General features: G+C 35.9%; 2 protein-coding genes across 5 annotated transcripts in view; one reads left to right on the top strand and one right to left on the bottom strand.

Moving 5' to 3' along the window:
* The first annotated feature begins 832 nt into the window (after positions 1-832).
* On the top strand, positions 833-16,521 carry CD302 (CD302 molecule). Its single transcript, XM_077761036.1, has 6 exons — positions 833-899; positions 4,652-4,762; positions 11,121-11,237; positions 11,868-12,041; positions 13,662-13,688; positions 14,770-16,521. The coding sequence occupies exons 1-6, from the start codon at positions 833-835 to the stop codon at positions 14,793-14,795; spliced, it is 522 nt and encodes a 173-aa protein (XP_077617162.1). The 3' UTR covers positions 14,796-16,521.
* Positions 16,522-20,555: 4,034 nt separating this feature from the next.
* The window catches only part of MARCHF7 (membrane associated ring-CH-type finger 7), a 54,475-nt gene continuing 52,923 nt past the window's right edge, over positions 20,556-22,107 (bottom strand). For 2 of the 4 annotated variants that reach the window (XM_077761012.1, XM_077761011.1), the window contains one exon: positions 20,556-21,952. In XM_077761012.1, coding sequence (XP_077617138.1) covers positions 21,884-21,952 — 69 coding nt within the window. In that variant the 3' untranslated portion in view covers positions 20,556-21,883. The remainder of the gene's footprint in view (positions 21,953-22,107) is intronic. The other 2 variants (XR_013334343.1, XR_013334342.1) reach the window with 2 other exon arrangements.

Raw genomic sequence — 22,107 nt, forward strand, 5'->3', positions numbered from 1 at the left:
TTTGCTTTTAATTCCCTTACCTTTGGAGATGTGATGAGTAAGAAATTGCTGCAGTTGAGGTCAAAGAGGTTATTGCCTGCTTTATCCTCTAGGATTTTGATAGTTTTCCTGTCATACCTTGAAGTATTTTTAATATCTGGGTGGCTCAGTCGGTTAAGTGTCTGATCTCGGCTCAGGTCATGATCTCACAGTTCTTAAGTTTGAGCCCCTCATCAGACTTTCTTCCCCAACTCACATGTTCTCTCTTGCTCTCTCAAAAATAAACATAAAATTTTTTTTAAAATACTTGAGAATAACAGTTGTTGTTGAGGATGTGAGAAAAAGGAGCACTTGGGCACTGTTGGTGGGAATGAAACTTGGTGCAGCCACTGTGGAAAACAATTTGGAGGTTCCTTAAAAAATTAAAAATAGAATTACTATATGATCCAGTAATTCCACTACTGGGTATTTACCTCCCTAAATGAAAGGTAGTTTGGAATGATATATGCATCCCTATGTTTGTTATAACATTATTTGCAGTAACCAAGATATGGAAGCAACCTAAGTCTCCATCAATAGATGAATAAAGATGTGGAGGTGTGTAAACACAGACACACACAGACACACAGACACACACACACACACCCGACAGTGGGATATTAGCCATAAAAAGAATGAAATCTTGCCATTTGTGAGAACATGGATGGACTTGGAGGGTATTATGCTAAGTGAAGTAAGTCAGACAGAGAAAGACAGATGTTACATGATTTCACTTATATGTGAATCTAAAAAGTTCCTCTGAGTAAGAACCAGACTTTCAAAGAGGGCAGCAAAGGTATATAGTACACGTATGATGGCTGAGTACTGTTTTGTAGGAAGAGGATCTAAGGGTGTGGCTGCTCCATCTACAGACTTTCAACGTAGCATTCTGTTTTCAGGCCCTCCCTGTACCCTTCTCCTACAGATGTGTCTGGCCTGTCCAATTCTTAAACCTTAATGGACTTCTTTGCTTTTTAATTCCTTATGGCACATATAATTATACAGCCAGATTTTTTTTTTTTATTTAATGTTTCATTAAGTAAATGTTGCTAAAATATCCCTACCAACTACCTTTAAGCTACCACAGTGAAAAAGTTCTGGATTCCTACCAGGGTTCAAGCCAAGGTAGTCACATGTGTAATGCAAGTACTTAACAGCAGAAAGGAAAAAAACCTGCATATAAAATAAATTGTATCTTTCTTTTTAAAAAAAATTTTTTTAATGTTTTATTTATTTCTGAGAGAGAGAGAGGCAGTGTGAGCAGGGGAGGGTCAGAGAGAGAGGGAGACACAGAATCTGAAGCCGGCTCCAGGCTCTGAGCTGGCTGTCAGCACAGGGCTTGAACCCATGAACTGTGAGATCATGACCGATCTGAAGTCGGATGCTTAACCAACTGAGCCACCCAGGCGCCCCTAAAATAAATTGTATCTTGAGACACCTACCCTCATGCTAGTACATCTTGAATTATTTATTATTTTTTAGTAATCTCTACACTGAACAGGATGCCCAAACCTACAACCCTGAGATCAAGAGTCACATGTTCTACCAACTGAGTCAGCCAGGCAGGCACCCCCATCTTGGAAGAGTTAACTGCTAAATGTAGCAGTATGAAGCCATAAAAACTCAGGTCTCACCATGGGAGCATTTTTAAGTAACCCATGGTATTATTTAGGATATTGACCCAGCTGCTGCAACAGTGACCTGAATTAGCAATAGCTTATCAAGATAAAGTTTCTTTTCTGTCTCATAACAATCCAAGTGTGATATGATGGCTCCATGTAGGATGCTCCTGTCTTGCTGCTTTGTTTTTCCTAGGTTGTTTCCACTGTTCATTTGATTAAAGATGACTGAGTACCCATTAGCCAGTGGGAAAGGGACTGGCTTTGTTCATATGATCCATTTTTTTGTTGTTGTTCATATGATCCAGGGAAAACACTTTTGAAGTACTTTTATTTTTTGTTTTTTTTAAACGTTTATTTTTGAGAGAGACAGAGCATGAGTGGGGCTGGGGTAGAGAGAGAGGGAGACACAGAATCTGAAGCAAGCTCCAGGCTCTGATTTGTCAGCACAGAGTCCGACACGGGGCTTGAACTCACAAACTGCAAGATCATGTCCTGAGCCAATGTCGTACACTTAATCAACTGAGCCACCCAGGCACCCCACTTTTGAAGTACTTTTAAAGGCAATTTTGTACCTTTCACTTCAGCTCACAGCTCATTATCCAGAAGTTACTGGAAGACTGGAAAACACTTTAGCTTGGTGGTCATGTATTTTGTGTTGTATAAGAAACTGAGGTAAATGAAATGAAATGGAACAAAATAAAACTCAGTAAAGACACCAGAAAAAAAAATGCTGAGGTCAAGTACTAGGGACAGCTAATGGTCTTTGCTGTATTCTGAGCTTAGTAAATTCAGGTTGTTGAATTTAAATTAACATAGCTCTGAGGTTAAGTCTGGATCTTTGTAGTAGGGGATTCTTTTACTTGTGTATACCAAGATTACAAACAGAACTTAAAAATAAAATCAGGAACAAATCATAGTGATTTTCCCTTTAGAGACTTAAGGGAAGAGGGAAGATTAATGTCTTATGCTTCTTTTATTCACTTGAATTCGGTAAAATCCTCCTCTGTTTTCCCCATTCTGGCCAGTGAGATCAATCTCTTTTACTTTTGCTTCTAATACTAATGAAATTCCAGAGCCAAGGCTTACAGATGTACACATTTATAATGAATGAAAAAAGAGATCAAGAGACGAAAGAGGTGCCACTCGTCTCTGCAGCTTTGGAGATGTTTCTGTTTCATAGAACTAGTTCAAAGAATCTGCTTGGATGAGGTGTTAAACTAAGAATGTTCATAAGAACATCAATCTTGTTTTCCTGTGCAATATGAAAATGTGCCTGAATATTCATAATCTAGCAACTTGCCTCTTCTCTGTTCTTAGAAGTATAATTTTTAAAAAAGATTTTGTAAACTCTTGAGACTTTTGAAATTGTTACTATATACAGGCTAAAATGAGCAAATCAGAGAACTCTAGATGCTGGCGAGGATGTGGAGAAACGGGCACCCTCCTACACTGTTGGTGGGAATGTAAACTGGTACAGCCCCTCTGGAAAACAGTGTGGAGGTTCCTCAGGAAACTAACAATAGAACTCCCCTAGGACCCAGCAATAGCACTGCTAGGAATTTACCCAAGGGATACAGAAATGCTGAGGCATAGGAGCACATGTACCCCAATGTTCATAGCAGCACTCTCCACAATAGCTAAAACATGGAAAGAGCCTAAGTGTCCATCAACAGATGAATGGATCAAGAAGATGTGGTTTATCTATACCATGGAATACTACATGGCAATGAGAAACAATGAAATCTGGCCATGTGTAGCAACATGGATGGACCTTGAGGGTGTTATGCTGAGTGAAATAAGTCAGGCAGAGAAGGACAAATATCATATGTTTGCACGTATAGGAGGATTAGGAGGAACTTGACGGAGGAACAAGGGGGAGAAGAAGGGCGGAAATGGTGGGGGAAAGGGAGAGAGGCAAACCATGAGAGACTTTTGAATGCTGACAAAAACTGAGGACTGATGGATGTGGGGGGAGGGGGGGATGGGCATGGAGGAGGACACTTGTGGGGATGAGCACTGAGTGTTATGTGGAAACTAATTTGACAATAAACTATTAAAAAAAAAAAAAGTAAAACTGAAATTTGATAAAAAAAAAAAAAAAAGAAATTGTTACTATATACAGCAAAGACAACCTTCAGAAAGAGCTTGCATTTCTGTTGGTTGTCTTTCTTGATAGTTCGTTGCCTTGGTAATAATGCTGTAATCTACATGTCTGAATTTCTAAACACCCTAAAGACTTGTAACTTTGTTCTGTCAAATCAAAAGAGAATCATTGGCACATTTCTCCTCTTCTATATATAGAATGGAGAAAAATAAATTCCTATCACAATATTAAATTTCTTTTAACAAATAATGAGAGCTTTGTTGCTAAATTAACAAGGGATATATCTTTTTTTTTAGGTTTCTTTTTTTAAAACTTTTTATTTTTTTTTTACAAATAGTTTGTCAAGTTGGTTTCCATATAACACCCAGTGCTCATCCCCACAAGTGCCCTCCTCCATGCCCATCCCCCCCTCCCCCCACATCCATCAGTCCTCAGTTTGTTTTCAGCATTCAAGAGTCTCTCATGGTTTGCCTTCCTCCCTCTCCCCCACTATTTCCCCCCTTCTTTTCCCCCTTGTTCCTCCGTCAAGTTCCTACTAATCCTCCTATATGTGCAAACATATGATATTTGTCCTTCTCTGCCTGACTTATTTCGCTCAGCATAACACCCTCAAGGTCCATCCATGTTGCTACACATGGCCAGATTTCATTGTTTCTCATTGCCATGTAGTATTCGATCGTATAGACAAACCACATCTTCTTGATCCATTCGTCCGTTGATGGACACTTAAGCTCTTTCCATGTTTTGGCTATTGTTGAGAGTGCTGCTATGAACATTGGGGTACAAGTGCTCCTATGCATCAGCATTCATATATCCAACAAGGGATATATCTTATTATCTTATTATCTTTAGGAATTCTTGGAGTTCTTTTCAAGTTATTTAACAGGGTTTCTCTTTTCCCACATAGACTGCCCTTCATCTACCTGGGTTCAGTTCCAAGACAGTTGTTACATTTTTCTTCAAGAAGCCATCAAAGTAGAAGGCATAGAAGATGTCAGAAATCAGTGTACTGATCATGGTAAGGAGTTTATTCCTTTTTTTTCACAGTTGTTAAATAGTGTTCAATAATTCCTTAAAATAATAGTTTTCTCAGGGTGCCTGGGTAGCTCAGTTGGTTAAGCTTCCAACTTTGACTCAGGTCATAATCCTGTCGTCTGCGAGTTCGAGCTTCTGTGCTGACAGCTCAGACCTGGAGCCTGCTTCAGATTCTGTGTCTTCCTCGCACTCTGCCTCTCCCCCCCCCTCTTTCTCTCAAAAATAAACAGTAAAAAAAAAAAAAAAAGTTATAGCTCACTTTTACCTGGGTCTCTATAATAAATGGACAATTTTTATTGTATAATACAGAAGCCGTAAGTGGAACTGGGGATATAGTTAACTTCTAAGTCGGAAGACAGCTGTTAGACAATACTGTCCAAAGCTGTTTGCCAGGAACTGAGCAACAGCAGTGTCTGTTGAATGTGCACACTCTGCGCCAAGCACTGTGCTTCGGTACACCATATACTTTACCTGGGTTTAGTGAACATGACAAACCTAGTTTGTCAGGTAGTTTATTATTACCCTCCTTTTATCAATGGGACACATTAAGTTCAGTTTATTTGTTCAAGGTCACACAGGTAATAAATGGCCGAGCCAGGATTTAAACTAGGGTCTAGAAAGGTCTAACAGACAGCACTCTGTTATTCTGTCTTCAAAGTGCTGTTTCAGGTATGTAGTGTGGGCAGAAATGGGACCGTGAAATGAATCTGTGGTAAAGAAATGTATCTTAAAAAAAAAAAAAAAGAAAAGGAGACGGGTACCTGGGTGGCTCAGTCTGTTGAGTGTCTGACTCTTGATTTCAGCTCAGGTCATGATATCATGGTTCGTGAGATCAAGCCCCCACCTCAGGCTCTGCACTGACAGCTCAGAGCCTGCTTGGGCTTCTCTCTCCCTGCCCCTCTCCTGCTCATGCTGTCTTTTCCTCTCTCTCAAAATAAACAAACATTAAAAAAACAAAAAGGAGGAAAAGGCTATTTGCTAGCAGATACACTCAGTATTCTCTGGAAAATATATTTACAACTTCACATTGTGGAATATTTTAAATAAAAATGATATTTTTTAAAAAGGTGTGCTTGGGTGTTCTTTATATGTTTGGCCCAAAGTACATCCTTGTTGTTGCCTCTGATTGTTGTGATACTTTAAGTTCAAACTGAAACTAGGATGTGAACTAGCAACTTTTTTAATTGAAATACCCGTGATGGTGATATGAGAGTCCTTGATGCTTTAGAGGTGCTTTTTATTACTGCATGAGGTCTAAAATCTCTTGATCATTTCATTAAATTTTATCTTAGGTTCATTAGTAACTCTTAGCATTTAGAAATGCCCTTTCCCTAAAATAAAAAAAAAAATTCTAGCAACCAACCAAAACGACATTTTGTAAGAATATCACATACTTATCATAGAAGGAGTGAATGTAAGCATAGAGGTGTTTAATCCTGTTAAGTGCCACGTGGTACTCAATGCATATTGTTTGCCTTTGAAAAACTCCTACCTGCCAAATGGTGTTGAACATTGGCTCTATGAAAGCAAGACAGCATTTCCAATCTACTCGTATGGTTTCATTTTAAAGAAATTGAGGACTGGGTGGCTCAATCGGTTTAGCATCCAACTCTTGATGTCAGCTAAGGTCATGATCTCACGGTTTGTGAGTTCCGGCCTCAAGTCAGGCTCGGTGCTGACGATGCAGAGCCTGCTTGGGATTCTCTCTTTCTGCCCATCGGCTGCTCACGCACTCTCTATCAAAATAAATAAATATTTTTAAAAATTGAATAATAGGAATTTTTTCAAATGGGGCTTCTCCTATAACAATTTTCTGTCTCTTTTTTTAAAAAGTTACTTATATTAAGTATACTTAATGTAGATTTCAATAACGAGTTATTTGGGAGGCCGAGAGCCAAGAAAAGACCTGTTCCTATATTCTTGTTAGTCTCTATGAACCACTAGGTCAGAGTTCACTGTCCAGCTTTACTGCTTATCTTTATCGGTTAAGCAAATGCTTGCTTTACAGAGGCATAATTAATACTGGCTGCCTGACTACTTTTACAACTCCAGTGTAGTTGAGTTGTATTTGCCATTTTTCTTTAGTAAAGCAAACCAGAATTGGAAACACCCAGAAACTTCGTGATTTGACCTTGGTTGCTTGTTCTGGGGTCCATTAACTCTACTGTTCAAGCAGGGCAGCCACTTAGGAATTTTAAATGTTTATTTTTGAGAGAGAACACAAGCAGGGAAAGGAGAGAAGAGAGAAGGAGACACAGAATCTAGAGCAGACTCCAGGCTCTGAGCTGTCAGCACAGAGCCCAATGCAGTGGTCAAACTCATCAACTGTGAGATGATGACATGGGCTGAAGTCGGATGCTTAATGGATGGAGCCACGCAGGCACCCCAGGAATTTTAAATTGTTCTATTCAAATTTGCTTATATAATTTATTTGGTGTCTAAAGAAAAATATCACTCTTTGCCCCAGGTAAAAATCTGTAAGTTCAGTTGGCCTTACTGATTGGGTTTTAAAAAATGTTTCATACATTTCTGTTAACCTTATCATTTATTTGATAATCCTCTCTATTTGTTTCCACTCTGGAAATACCCAGTTCATTAATGAATCAACAAATTAGCTAAAATTAGTTAATAGTACTGGTATTTATTTTTGGCTAGACCACTGTTTTGGATAAGAGTGTAGGTGGACATGATTTCAGTGTCTGCTATGTATTAAGAAGAAAGAGCAGAAGGTATAATATTACAATATTTACACTGGGATTTATAAAATCTTCCCAGCTATACAAAATGGTATCTTAAACATGTCATTAGGGGTTTGGAAAACAAGTGATTTGTTACCTTTTGGGCTGCAGAGAGGTATCTTTAGAAATATTCCCAGTGCTTTGTGCTAATTTACTTGATATTACCTCTCCTTGTTTTTGGTATCATTATTCTTTTAGGAAAATAATTGTGAGAGGCTAATATTTTTCTTATTTTGCAGCATTTACCTTTAATTTGTATGTTATTAAAATAGAATATTTTCAATATTTCCTTTTTGTGATTTGTGAGCTATGTCACTAGCTATAAAAAGAACTGAAGACCCAAATTATATCTCAGCAGGTAGTATCAGTGGTAATGCATTGTAAAAATTTTTCTTGAGCACATGCATTCTCCAGGGACTTATGCTGTCATTTGGTAAAAAAAAAAAAAGGAAGTGTGTCTTATTTGCCTGACACAGTAATTTAAGTTTATACAGTATTTAATTAGATTACAATGTTAAGAATCATTAAAGTTTCATTGGCTTCTTCAAGGTCAAAGAAAAGGATGAAAAACTCCTCTCTGAACGCTTAAGCCAAAACTATGACCTAGTTAAATACTTCCCTTGAGAATTTTTCTAGAGTGGTATTTTGGTCACATTTTACAAGTGAGTACAAGTATCAGGGTGAAACAGATTAAAAGCCTGTGTGACATTTAACAGACAGGCAGCTGGAAATGATAAAATCATCATAGTTTTTTACAAAATGGAGATACAACTCAGAGAACCTTGCTGAATACTAACTCTGGATTAAAGTATTACTATCTGACTTTTTTAAAAAGTTCTTTGTAATATGCACAATCATTATAAAAAACTTAGAAAAATACATATGCAAATATTTTAAAAATAAAATCACCCTAAATTGCACCACCCTAAGGAAATGTAATGACTTAACATTTTGGTTAAGTATCCTAGACATTTCACCCCAGGCAAATTTATATTAATAAATACTTTTTTTTTTTAATGCAGTGTGCTTTTTAATGTTTTTGAGAGAGTGAGAAAGAGAGAGAGCGTGTGAGCACGAGCCAGAGAGGGAGGATCCAAAGTAGCTGTGCTCTGTGCGCAGAGCCCTGTGCGGGGCTCAGACTCATGTGAGATCATGACCTGAGCTGGAGTTGGACACTTAACTGACTGAGCCAACCAGGTGTTCCATCATTTTTTTAGTATGTAAGAAAAGGGATCATATTTGGCAAACTGTCCTGTAATCTGCATTTTCCCTTAAAAATGTCTGTGGCAGTAAAAATGTAATGCATATTTCCTAATAACTGTATATTAATCCAGTATATAGAAATGCCATAATTGATTTAGTCCTTTAATATTAGCTATTAAATTATTTGCAGTCTTTCAGTATCATAAACATGTGATGAACATTAATGAATGTGTTTGAGCACAGAGCCAATGATTGTTAAGGATTGCTGGGTTAAATATGTGCTTTTTAAAGGGCTCTTGACACATCTTGCCACATTGTTTCCAAAAAGGTTGTACTAATTTTTACTCCACCTAACCACTTATGAGTTCCTATTTTGTTATACCCAGGGCCAACACTGTTTAATCTAGATGTCTGAAAGTCTGCTTAATTTAATTTTCATTTATTTACTAGTGAGATTGCATTTCTCACACATTTCTTTTGTTAGATTTCCTTTTGTGAAGGTGAACTTTTTTTACAGTCTTGAAACTAATTTTTTCTTCCATTAAGGCGTTTGCTTCATTTATAATGGAGCTCCAGTTTGCCCAGTTTGTGATTTTCTTCTCTAACAATCCAATATGGTTTGGGGGAGACTTTTTGGCCTTACAGTATTTTTCTTGTTAAAATTTATTGGGTTTTTTTTTTTGTCTCTTTTAAGATATAAAAGTAATCGCTTAATACAAATTTTTCTTACCATATCCGTACATAATAGCTCTGTCTCTATTTAACTGTTACCTTATTACCAAAATATTACCAGCCTTATTGTGATGTCATAAATATAGTAGCCTACTATTTAAGCCACCTGTAATTCTCAAAGGATGGTTCCTGGATCAGCAGCATCAGCATCACCTGGGAAGCTGCTGGGAATGTAAATTCTCAGGTCCCATCTCACTCCAGTTGAATCTGAAACTGTGTGTAGCCTCGTACTAGTCTAAGAAGCCTTTCAGGTGATTTTGATGCATGCTCAAGGTGGAGACCCAGTGAACCAAGTATTCTGGAATTTTCAGAAGATTCTGTTAAGTTTGGATGAATTTGGAGGAATGTAATAGTAGGAAAGAGTTCCTCATTTCTCCACGTGCTTGTTTTAGTTTTGGTACAGAAAGTCTCCACACTGCAAGGTATATATAGGATCAACAACCTGTCACTGGAAAATGGGAAAATTGTTACTTCTAAATTACTGAAGCTGGAAAGCCCTATGTTTCTTAATATTTTTGTGTTATATTCCTTATTTACCTGAGTACAGCTAAAAGGCTGTACATTTCTTTGTCTTACACTCAGGGGTTAGATGTATCCTCCCCACCAGCCTTCTGGTTGCTATGAGGACAAATTTTTTTTTTTTTTTTTTACAAATAGTTTATTGTCAAGTTGGTTTCCATATAACACCCAGTGCTCATCCCCACAAGTGCCCTCCTCTATGCCCATCTCCCCGCTATGAGGACAAATCTTGATGTCATCATTTGTCCAACTGTTTTCATTAGAAAAAACAGTATTATGAAAGAAACTAACCCTACCAGTATTTTCTCTAAAGTATTATCCAGTTAAGCCAGTGACATGCTCTTTAATTTTCAAGAGAATCTTTGTCTAGGTAAGGAAACAGGGTTAATATCTCTTGGAAAAGTAAAGTTACTGATATTTATAGGATGCTAATACATATATGTAGCTTATAGATTTTAAGGACAACAAAAGCTAATGTATGGGAGATATAAAATACAGATAGCTGCTGCTTGTTACTCTTGAATCACATGAAAGAATCCCAGGAAAAATCAACTATCCTGTGAGAACGAGGACCTCTTTTATCAATCATTTTCCTTAACCAGGACTTTTCTATTCTAAGGATCACAGAAGAAAATCTGGTAAGGTTTGTTAAGGCTTGGGCAGCAGGCTCACGAAGGCCAGTTAAATGAAGCAGGTCAGAGAGACTGTTGCTCAAACTTCACAATGTCTTACCACTGTTCTGGCAAGTTGGCTTCATACCTTTCAGTTCTCCTGGATGTGGTCAGAGCTCCTCCTCCCTATACTAGTGAAGTAAGGACTGGAGAAACCATGGTTGCTCGAGGAAGAGGTGATGGGAAAAGTGAAAGTTGAGAGATGCAGAACAGGTGTTCTGTTGCTCAAGGCTCCATGTTTTGTTCCTTTGTCTGTAAATTGCCCACTCTACATAAATGAAATGAGAATATAAAATTGTCACATCATTTTACTTTTCTCATATATTCTCAATATTGTCTCTACAAAATTGTGCATATTCTCAAGCTAAATTTTAAAAAGGTGTGAGCGTATCACAGGGCATAATTTTTATATAATTCCTGTGATCTGCATTGATTCTGGAAACATGTTAACATTATTTTTACCTAAAAATAATTTCAGGAGCAGACCTGGTAAGCATACATAATGAAGAAGAAAATGCTTTTATACTGGAGACTTTGAAAAAGCAATGGAAAGGCCCAGATGATATCCTACTAGGCATGTTTTTTGACACAGATGGTAAGTGAGATTTACCTTGTAGGAGACCACTTTTTTTTCTTTCTAATGGTAATAAAACTGGTAATTTTGAGATTTTTCAGTTCTGTAGTTCAACTTGATGTTTCCTGTGGTCTCTGGGTATTCTGTTTTCGGTTGCACCCATGACCTATTCCACAGCTCTTTCCTGAGCAGCTGTGTTTCTTTTGTCTGGATTAAAATACGGTTCTAGGCTCAGCATTTTTGTATTATGGTAGGGTCATAAATGTGTCAACCATGGGATAATGCTAGATTGAACTATCAAGGTTACATTATGTAAGTGTAGTTACTGTCCCTGTAGGAAACAGAAAGTACATGCATAATTAATGAAACTACTAAGATTACTATTAATATTTTAATTTTCTTGGCTATTTACCCCATGAAAATGTTACTTTATTATTTTCAATAACGGAATCTTCCACAGAACCTTCTTGAGCCAATACCTTTCATTTACTTGTACACAAGATATATTCCTCCTAATTTAAATCCTACAATCTAAAGTTTTGAGCAGACATATTTTAGTTAATTTCCCATCTTTAATCTCAGACCCTTTTCTTTGGCTTTCTTTTTAACTCCATTTACCACTGTCATGACAAAAATATTCTTAACTGACAGATGCAAGTTTCAAGTGGTTTGATAAATCTAATATGACATTCGATAAATGGACAGACCAAGAAGATGGTGAGGATCTAGTTGACACCTGTGCCTTTTTGCACACCAAGACAGGTGAATGGAAAAAAGGAAATTGTGAAATTTCTTCTGTGGAAGGAACCCTTTGTAAAGCAGCTAGTAAGTATAACTGAAGACTTTTTTCCATTCCTAGAGAGGTGGGGAAAGTAGGACTGGTTTTAAAATAATTTTTGAGACAAGTATGCCTCAATAAGTTAGAGGGAATAAGAGAAACTTCAGAATATATTAGGATGGTATGCTCCCAAGTCTTTTGGAAGTCAAATTAATTCTCTTACATTTTATTTTTTACTTAAAAAAACTTTTTTTAACGTTTTATTTATTTCTGAAAGAAAGAGAGGGAGGGAGGGAAACAGCCTGAGCAGGAGAGGGTCAGAGAGAGGGAGATACAGAATCTGACGCAGGCTCCAGGCTCTGAGCTAGCTGTCAGCACAGAGCCCGACATAGGGCTCGAACCCACGAACTGTGATCATGACCTGAGCTGAAGTCAGACGCTGAACCGACTGAGCCACCCAGGCACCCCGTTCTCTTACATTTTAGAGGAAGGACCAGATCATGTGAACCAGGCATACTTTTATTCCTTCTGCTTATTCTTAGAGCCTGCTAGAGGTCAGAAATTTCTTACACTGTTCAAAGGAATTATCATGACCTCCTTGCATGTTATGGGATTAAACAGAAATGGTGAAGAATACTCATGTCTGATTCCAGAGTTCTGTCTAATGTTTACAAAGAATTTGACCCTGTACAAGTACTAACAGTCCTTTGTTTAGGCCAAAAAGAAAAACTGCATTGTAGTTAATAATTTGTTCTGGACTAAAATGTAATTTTTCTTCTGACCCATCAGAATTCTTTTTCTCTCTGGCAACCCTGAGGTGTAAGCTCTGAACCTGGCCCCTGACCCTCCAACCACCACCCCTGGGCTCTGGCCGTACCCTCTTCCCCATCAGAATGCTTTCTAATGGACAAAATTATTGTGTCCCACAACAGTATTTTGAGGTTATTGTTAAGTGTCAAAGCTTATTCTCAGTTTTAGAAAAACTTTTCTCATTAAACACTTAAAATATCAAAATATGACTTTGGGGTACTTGAAACATGACAGCCATTTCTCCACTTTGCATTTTTAATTCCCCCTTCTACTTCAACTGTAAACCAAACTTATTTTTCCCTTCTTTACGTCTGGAATTATATATATCTATATATGTATTTTGCTTCAGCAGAATTCTTAACTGCAGTTTATAGTGACTGTATTAAATTTATTACAGTTTTATGGCAGTGGAATTCACCTTCCAATTTATTGGATATTAAATTTATTTTTCATGTACTAAGTATCAGGGCACATTTATATAAACCAAATTTTTAACTAAACTATAACTGAAACATCAGAAGTAGCAAATCCATACTAATGGGGTCACAGTTGTATAATTTTATTAGGTTTGCTTTTCTACAGAGCCGCTAACCAAAATTATTTTCCTCACCTCATCACTTTGAGTTTCCTTTTTCTTTTCCCACCAACCAAGCTAATATAGTGTTAGACCTCTAAATCATTAAATACAAAGAAACAAAAAACAACTTTGTTCAAAATGGAAAACACAACTGACCAAGCAATAGAAATACGGATATTAAGCTATTTAATTTTGTTTTTAACTATTTTGAAAGTATTTAAAGATAAACTTAGAATAAAGCATACATGAATTTTAATTTTAATTTTCTTTTGTATTTTAGTCCCATACCAAAAGAAATATTTATCAGGTAAGTAATGGCCTTTTGTTAAGTCTTCTTACAAGTAAAAATACATTAAGAAAATGTTAAAATATTACTAAAGACCTCCTTAAAATTAATTTTATAATGTAAAGTGGACAAACTTTTATAAGAATCTAGAAAGGTCTCAACTTAGTAAGACTTGACATCCTAAATATGGTAACTGCAAATATATATACATTGTTTTAAGTACCAAATTGTACTTTCCCATTGAATTCCATTTTGTTTTTGTGAGAAGTAAGTCTGCAATCTTGTTTAAAAAACCTTGACCTTATAATTATAGTTCATTAAGCATCTGTCTAAAGAGTTTACTAAATGCATTTTTAAAAGTTTCTTCATTTAGTTTGAGAGCCTCTGTGCATGAATGAGGGAGGGGAAGTGAGAGAGGAGAGAATTCCAAGCAGGTTCTGTGCTGTCAGTACAGAGCCAGATGTGGGTGGGACTCGACCTTAGGAACGGTGAGATCATAACCTGAGCCAAGGTCAAGAGTTGACTGAAACACCCAGGTACCCCTAATTGCATTTTTTTTTTTTTAAAGAACAGGTAATAATGTGAACATGTTCAGTAACATTAACATGGTTCAAAAAAGCAAAATTGTAGTAAGGCAAATGCTGAAAAGTCTGTCTCAAGTCCTGCCCCCAACTATTCTTTTATCCTTACTGGACACCCATTCAGTTTCTTCTTTAACCGTCTTATGTTTCTTTTGCCAAGATCAGCAAATTCAGATAGAGGACTTATTTTACCCCTTTTATTCACTAATAGATTCTAGGCATCTCTACTGAACTTCTTTTACACAATGCATATACTCTTCCACTGTATGGATATAAACCAGCTCCAGACCCTAATTGGCTTGTTTCCAAACATTACAGTGCTGCAGTAAATGAATCTACCTTGCACAAATACATTATTTAAAGATTAGATTCCCTGAAATGCAAATGCTGGATTGAAAAATGGATGTAGAACTTTGATCAATAAGATTGTTTTAGTATTGTACCATTTTGCATTCCCAGAAACATGTCTGTTAAAAATATTTTCTTGCAGACTGGTAGCATAATTTTTAATCTCTTTTGAGGTGTGAATAAGATGCACAAATCTTAAGTGTACAGTGATAGTTGCCTCTGGATGCACCTGGGTAACTACCTCTCAAACGAAGACACAGAACATTTGTTACACAGATTTCCCTCATGCCCATTCCCAATAAATGTATCCCCTACCACCATCTCTCCCAGAGTTACTATTTTGAGTTCTGTCACCGTAGGTTAGAGTTGCTTGTTCTTGAACATAAGCACTGGCTTCTTTCATTCAGGTCATCCATGTTGTATATATATTGTACGGATTCTACTGTTGCATAGTACTTTGTAAATATATCAGTTTTTCCAATCTCCTGTTATGTAAAATTGGATCATTTCTAGTTTGGTACTAATGATAGAGCTGCCTATGAACATTCTCATTTGGACTTATGTATGTTCCAAAGAGTAGAACTGCAAGGTCAATAGGTAGCTAATATGTTTAGCTTTATTAGAAACCATCGCCTAATTTTTCAGTTGTTGAACTGTTAACATGCCTACTACACATCCATCTCATGGAGGGTCCATCTAATTTCAGCCATTCAGAGTTGTGTGTAGTCATTTTAATTTTCAGTTCCCTGATGAATAATGTTGAGCACTTTTACACACTTATTAGCCATTTCAGTGTTTTTGTGAAATGCCTATTCAAGTTTTGTGTCCTTATTTTTTTATTGGGTTGCCTTCTCAATTGGTAGTTTTTTCTTTTAAAAACTCTGGGTTGGTGTTGTCAGATGTAGATTTTCTGTCAGTTTGGGGCTTGCTGTAACTATGATGGAAGAGGAAAGGAGTGTTTGAGATTTCATGTGTATATTGGAGAACTAAGTTCTCACTCTTCAACAGGAAGAATAAATACCTTAAAATATCAAGTAAAGGGGCATCTGGCTGGCTCAGTTGGTGAACATGTGGCTCTTGATCTCAAAGTACTGAGTGTAAGCCCCACATTGGGCATACGGGTTAAAAATAAAATAAAGCAAAGTACCACTTCACATCCATTAGGTTGTCTACCAAATTATATATATAATATATATACAATATGCATAACAAAAAAACTTAAAACAAGTATTGACAAGGACATGGAGAATGGAACAGTTGTGCACTCTAGGTGGGAATTTCAAATTTTAAAATGTTACAGAAACAGTAATGCTAACTTCTCAAAAAACTACAAATACCTACAATGCAGCAATCCCACTTTTGGGTATACACCCAAAAGAAATGAAAAAAGGTATTAAACAGACTTGTACACTCATGTTCATAGCATTATTCAAAATAGCCAAAAAGTGGAAGGTGCCAACCCAAGTGTCCATCAACAGATCAGTGGGTAAGTAGAACATGATATACATACACTATGGGACATTATTTAGCCTTAAAAAGGCAATTCTGGCACATTCTACAACATGCACAAACTTGAAGTTATTATTAGACTAAGTGATATAAGCTGGTCACAGAAGTACAAATACTGCACGATTCCAGTGATCGAGGTACCTGGAGTAGTGAACCTACACAAGGTAGAATGTTGGTTGACAGGGAATAAAAGGAGGGAAATTGGGGCATTTTTGTTTAATATATAGTGTCTCGGGTTTGAAGATGAAGAATTCTGTGGATGAGAAATAGTGGGGACACCCAGCACATCAGTGTGAATGTACTTAACGCTACAGAACTGTATACTTAAAAATGGTTAAGCTGGGTGGGGGCTACCCGGCGGCCATCGGGTCGTGCGTGAGCGCTTGCCCCCATGTCTGCGGTGTGTAAAAAAAAAAAAAAAAAATGGTTAAGATGGTATTGTTATGTGTATTTAACATTAAAAAATTAAATCAAGAAAATCTGTGTTAAGTATGTTATTTATAACAAGTATGGAGGTAAAAAACAGAGGTTAACAGGAACCAGGAACTTTGAGGAATGGGAAAATCAAGGTGGCAGTGGAACAGAAGGAGCAAAGTATTTTCTGACATATATCTTTGCACCATGTATATTTGGGTTGGGGTGTGGTGGGAAGGATATACACAGACTAAATAGGATATAAAAGGATACATAGAGATTTAAGGACAAAAGAGTAGATAGGTTTATGATGGTTCTCAAAATCCCATCAGGAATTGCTGAAAGAACTGGCAACAAAGTGGTCTTTGAATTCATTAAAAATATATTGTTATATTCCGTAAGAATGTGGAACTACTATGTGCCTGGCTTTGATGCATTTTCATCTAAAGGTCCAATACAAATAATACAACCCACACCTTAACAAACTGACTGCTACAAACTTTTAGGATCAGAAAACAGAATTTTCCTTTTTGTGGCCATTTTCCTCTTTTTTAAAAAATAATTTTTAATGTTTTATGTCTGAGAGAGAGAGACACAGCTTGAGCAGGGGAGGGTCAGAGAAAGAGGGAGTCACAGAATCTGAAACAGGCTCCAGGCTCTGAGCTGGCTGTCAGCACAAAGCCAGATGTGGGGCTCGAACCCACAAACCATGAAATCATGACTCCCCAGTAGGGTGGCGCCCCAGTAGGATGAGCCACCCAGTCGCCCCATCCTACTCTTATCTCCTAAACTTGAGTTAGTTAATTTCCCTGGACTAACTTACAGAAAGATTATGAGGGTTTTCAATAGCCAAAGACTACAAGGTTGTACATAATTACTTTAGGAATACACACATACACAGGTACCTGAATAAACAGAAAAAGGGAGATAATTTACTGCCATTCTTTTTTCTCAGTGAAACAAATTTTAAATGCCAAAAGCCACATAAACCAATAAGCTTCATTAATGCAAACAAGTATCTAAAGACAACTAGTCTTGAAAAGAGCTGTAAATATGAAGTCTTAGATCAGGAAAGTAAAATCCAAGAAGGCAAACAGAACCGTGGTATACCCTGAGTGTGGGTAATTTCCATTTTAAGATCCATTTTAAGATTTAAGAGTGGAGAATTGTAAAACTCAAAATCTTGAAGAGAATGGCAGTCATTCAAGCTAAAAATTATAAATCTGAAGAAGTGTAAATTTTTTACTTTTCTCATCAGTGTGGGAAATTCTAATAGGCAAACATTTACATGATGAAACTGTATTTGTGACCCCCCCCCCTACAGTTCTANATCAGCTTTGGTGATTGCTAGCACAGTAATTTTGACAGTTTTGGGAGCAATCGTTTGGTTCCTGTACAAAAGAAATTTGGATTCTGGTTTCACCACAGTTTTTTCAACTGCACCCCAATCACCTTATAACGACGACTGTGTTTTGGTAGTTGCAGAAGAAAATGAATATGATGTTCAAATTGACTAAGATTTTGGAAATTTCGGAGTAAGACATCAAATACCTTAACAGGGATTCCTGTGCAGGATTTTAATGTAAAACTTAACAATGAAAATTACAGTTTTTGTGGTATATTTCCTTATTCCAGTAACATTCATTATTCTCATGTAATTGTGACAAAACTGATCTTTAGGTTCATTATAAGAACAAAGTTTTTAAAAAGGAATGATCATAGATACAAACCACCCTAAATGTACCTTTCACTTAAAAAAGTTTAAATCCCCAAGTAGTAAAGCAGATAAAAATAAATACCTAGTCTACTGCTCTATCTTCCTTCCCATCTGGTTGAACCACCTTAGGTTATAATTGGGAAAAAAAAATTCTACCTACCACTGTAGTTTTAGCAATCACCAGGTCTTAACCAGTTTCTAGGTCTTGCTCTTTTTCTAATAAGTAAAATATGAGAAATTAAACATACTTTTAAAAAGATCCTATACATTACAATATGACACATGCTATCTACTATGGCAGACAACTCCCCTAATATTTTTAACTTCCTTTTTGAGTTAGATGTGGATAGGTTTTTAGATTTTTACCACCCCATATTCTACATAATTTTAAATATTATGATAGCAAAAACTGCAGAAAAACACTACATACTACTGTAGTGGTGATACTCGAAGTTTTCAGTATGTGTTCTGTACATTTTAATACACAGGTGAGAAGAATCTTTCTGGGGGTAAAAAATGAAAATGAGCTGAATGGAGTGATTTTCCTTAGTATCCTTTACAGCTTAAAAGAGATTAGAAAAGCTAAAAATACAGAGTTCACATAAAATTATATTTGCTGTATTTAGAAACCTGAGAGCTCAAAAGTGGTCTCTCCTCCTAACCCATGTCGCACCAATCATCTTATAGGAAATACTTTTCTTATGGGGAGATACACTCTCCAAGCTTGACCAATGGCAACAAAGTCCCAGCTTACATTACATGACCTGTGTCCACTGGCACTATGAATAACATCCTTCATCGCAATTAATAGCACTATTGTTTAATGACCTAGGAAAAACTACAAAGTGCTGCCAGGGCTACACAGTGTGGCTGTGTGGTACTGAGAGAGCAGATGTTACACTAGCTGTATTACACAAAACAACTATGCTCTACAAGAGCTTTACATTTCTAAGATTTTGGATACTATTTTATTCCTGATAAATTATTAAGAGTGGTACTAATAGTGAATAACAGATTGGAATTCCTTACTACTTCTATTCAAAGTCTATCAGTCCTTTAAGAACTAAGATCTTAACTCTTCCTTAAAACTTTCTCTAATAGTCACAGATTTCTACAATGTCTAATATGGTAGTCACAAACTACACACGGCTATTTAAGTTAAAATTAAATATAACTTAAAGTTCAGGTCCTCAATTCCACTAGCCACACTTCAAATGCTCAAAACATATGTAGTTAGTAACTACCGTAACAGGCAATACAAATTATAGAACATTTGCATTTCCATTATTACAAAGTTTTACTGAACAGTGCTGCTCTAGAATCTCCCCTTACACATAACTCCCATACAACTAATTTTCTTCTGTTCATTTTGATAACTTCTACCCAATGCCAGCTCTTCTAAAATGGCTACTTTAAACTGATTTAACTTTCCATATTTGATTTCATTTTTCAAGTAAGTCCTTAGAGGTCCCTGGTTAGTGAAGTATTACATTTTAATTTTCTTCATACATCAGGACATCTGTAACTGGGCCTTTGCATCTATTCAGTGGTCAACAGCTAATTGGATCATTCAAGTCTGTATTTATATTTTTAATATTATCAGTAACATAAGCATGTTTGTTTATATTCAAAATGTGGAAGTTGCTTTCTTCAGAATCTTGGTTTCAATTAATAAGGACAATATAAATTCTTACTGTTTGGCAGGCACGGAGAGAGAATAACATTACTTTAAATTGCATTTTCCTAGGAATTTGCATTCTCTGTAGTGAGTACTATATGGTCTCTCGATTTCTGTTTATACAGTTTTAAAAGTAACAGCCAATGAAAAGACTTTACTTAGTCCCTCTAAATCACACAGGATATCAGAAACTTATACAATGCTGAAATATAAAATAGTAAGTGGTACTACGGAACTGAAAGAATACTATAAAGCTCACACCACTGTGTATCTTTGTCATTAAGCATTTAATATGACAATAAACTGCATACCAATGGAGTGTTTTCTACTATTTAAATTTTTAAATAAAAAGTTTTGTGGGTTAAGTAGAAGATACTTAACTTTTATGCTGAGTTCTAATAAAAGTGTAAATGTTTCAAACTCAAAGCACCTAGAAGGACCTACTATTAGAATAGTGAAAGTGGCATCCTTAAATTTTGTATTTTTCTTTAAATAAAGCAATGCAGAGATAATAGGAAAACAATGAGCAAATGTTCTAGAAACATATTTTTGTATGAATTGGGATTTCTTAAAAAAGCTTTAAGGTCTAAAGTCTACTTTGAGCACCACCAGTTCAAAAGGAAACATTTCAAACTATAAAGTAAATCAATCAGTATGCATTTTATTTCCAGCCAAGGTTTTACATTAAGACCAACAAACTAAGTGTAGGCAAACTGTTGATTCACATTTGAAAAATTACATGGTTTCTATTTAGGTTCTGAAAATGTAGTTAGTTGTCATAACACAAGACTTTATTTATAATCTGAAACGACCTGAAGGTGTTTAAAAGTATATCCTAAGGGTATTGACAGAGGAAATATACAGTGTTACGAAAGTATACACAACTCCTGACCATGGTGTAGATCTATTCATGGTGAATAGGTGATGTTCATCTGTTCTCCAAAAGTAGTGAAAAATATTAAGTCATTAAATAAATGCTCAGAATTACCAAGGAACAGTTAAAAACGACCAGGATCCAAACAGGTTATTTATATAATATTTATCTATAAAGAAGTGACAACACTAAAAAAAACACATTGAAAACCAGTGTTTTAAACTTTAAATGTGGGATTTAAAAATATTTTAACTTGAGATTGCAATAATTTTTTTTTCCAAATAGCATTTGATGGGCAATTCTGATATAATTTACAGCTGTAATACTCTTAAAGGACTATCACATACTATGGCCTATCAAATATAATCTGCACTTTGCAAATCGATACAAAAATTTATCCATCATTTATACATTTTATATTTATATACTTCTTAAAAATAAGATTTTATTGCTAAGTGAATTTAGGATTCATATTAAATTTGGGAACCTAATATATAATGCTTTCATAACTTCCCAATTATTTTTTTATAAACACTGGAAGCAAATGATCATGAAAATAAGACTGCAACTTAAGGCATTTTGAAAGGAAAAATAATTAGGTGCCATTTTATTTCAAAAGCATATTTTATCCCACTTTTTTCACTAGCAAGAAACTAAAAACATGAACTTTTTTTTTTTTCATAAATATGACTACAGTAATCAGAACACAAAAAAGGGTCATCAGCATTACTTAGATATTTAAAACAAGGATAACATTTTCCCACTCACCTAAAAGAAAAATACTTTTGATGACCAGTTTATAAACATCAGATTCACTGGCCATGTTAAAAGGTCCAGGAGAATTTTAATTCAGCAATACTGGAGAATTATAGATATAGATATCTATGTTATCTATATCTATATAGTCAATATTCACTGGCCATGTTAAAAGGTCCAGGAGAATTTTAATTCAGCAATACTGGAGAATTATAGATATAGATATCTATGTTATCTATATCTATATAGTCAATGTATTCAACAGGCATTCCCCACAAAATTAATTTATACGTAATTGCCAGTTTTAATAAACACTTGTTCACAGATCATCCGTTTGTCTTATATGAAGTTAGGCAATATCAAATGTTCTGTTAGGCTCTCCATCTTCTTCGGAATCATCCTCTGAAGCTGTTGAAAGAAAACAGGATGATCAAGAATGATTTTAAGGGGGATGAGAATGGATGTGTAAATATGAAGCCAGAACAGCAATGACTTGTAAAATAAAAACCCCAATTTAGTATACTGTTTGGTCAAAATGATAAGTTATGACAGGGTTAGGGGTG

The sequence above is a fragment of the Crocuta crocuta genome, unplaced genomic scaffold, assembly GCF_008692635.1.
Source record: "Crocuta crocuta isolate KB4526 unplaced genomic scaffold, BGI_CrCroc_1.0 scaffold153, whole genome shotgun sequence".
Classification (NCBI taxonomy): Eukaryota; Metazoa; Chordata; class Mammalia; order Carnivora; family Hyaenidae; genus Crocuta; species Crocuta crocuta.

What these genes read in the sequence shown, in the direction of transcription:
- CD302 (XM_077761036.1), top strand. Translation starts at nt 833, where the DNA reads ATGGCTGAGTACTGTTTTGTAGGAAGAGGATCTAAGGGTGTGGCTGCT. An exon ending in TCCATCTACAGACTTTCAAC is followed by an intron (nt 900 to 4,651) that starts GTAGCATTCTGT and finishes TTTCCCACATAG; the next exon opens with ACTGCCCTTCATCTACCTGG. An exon ending in CCAAAAGAAATATTTATCAG is followed by an intron (nt 13,689 to 14,769) that starts GTAAGTAATGGC and finishes ATCTCTTTTGAG; the next exon opens with GTGTGAATAAGATGCACAAA.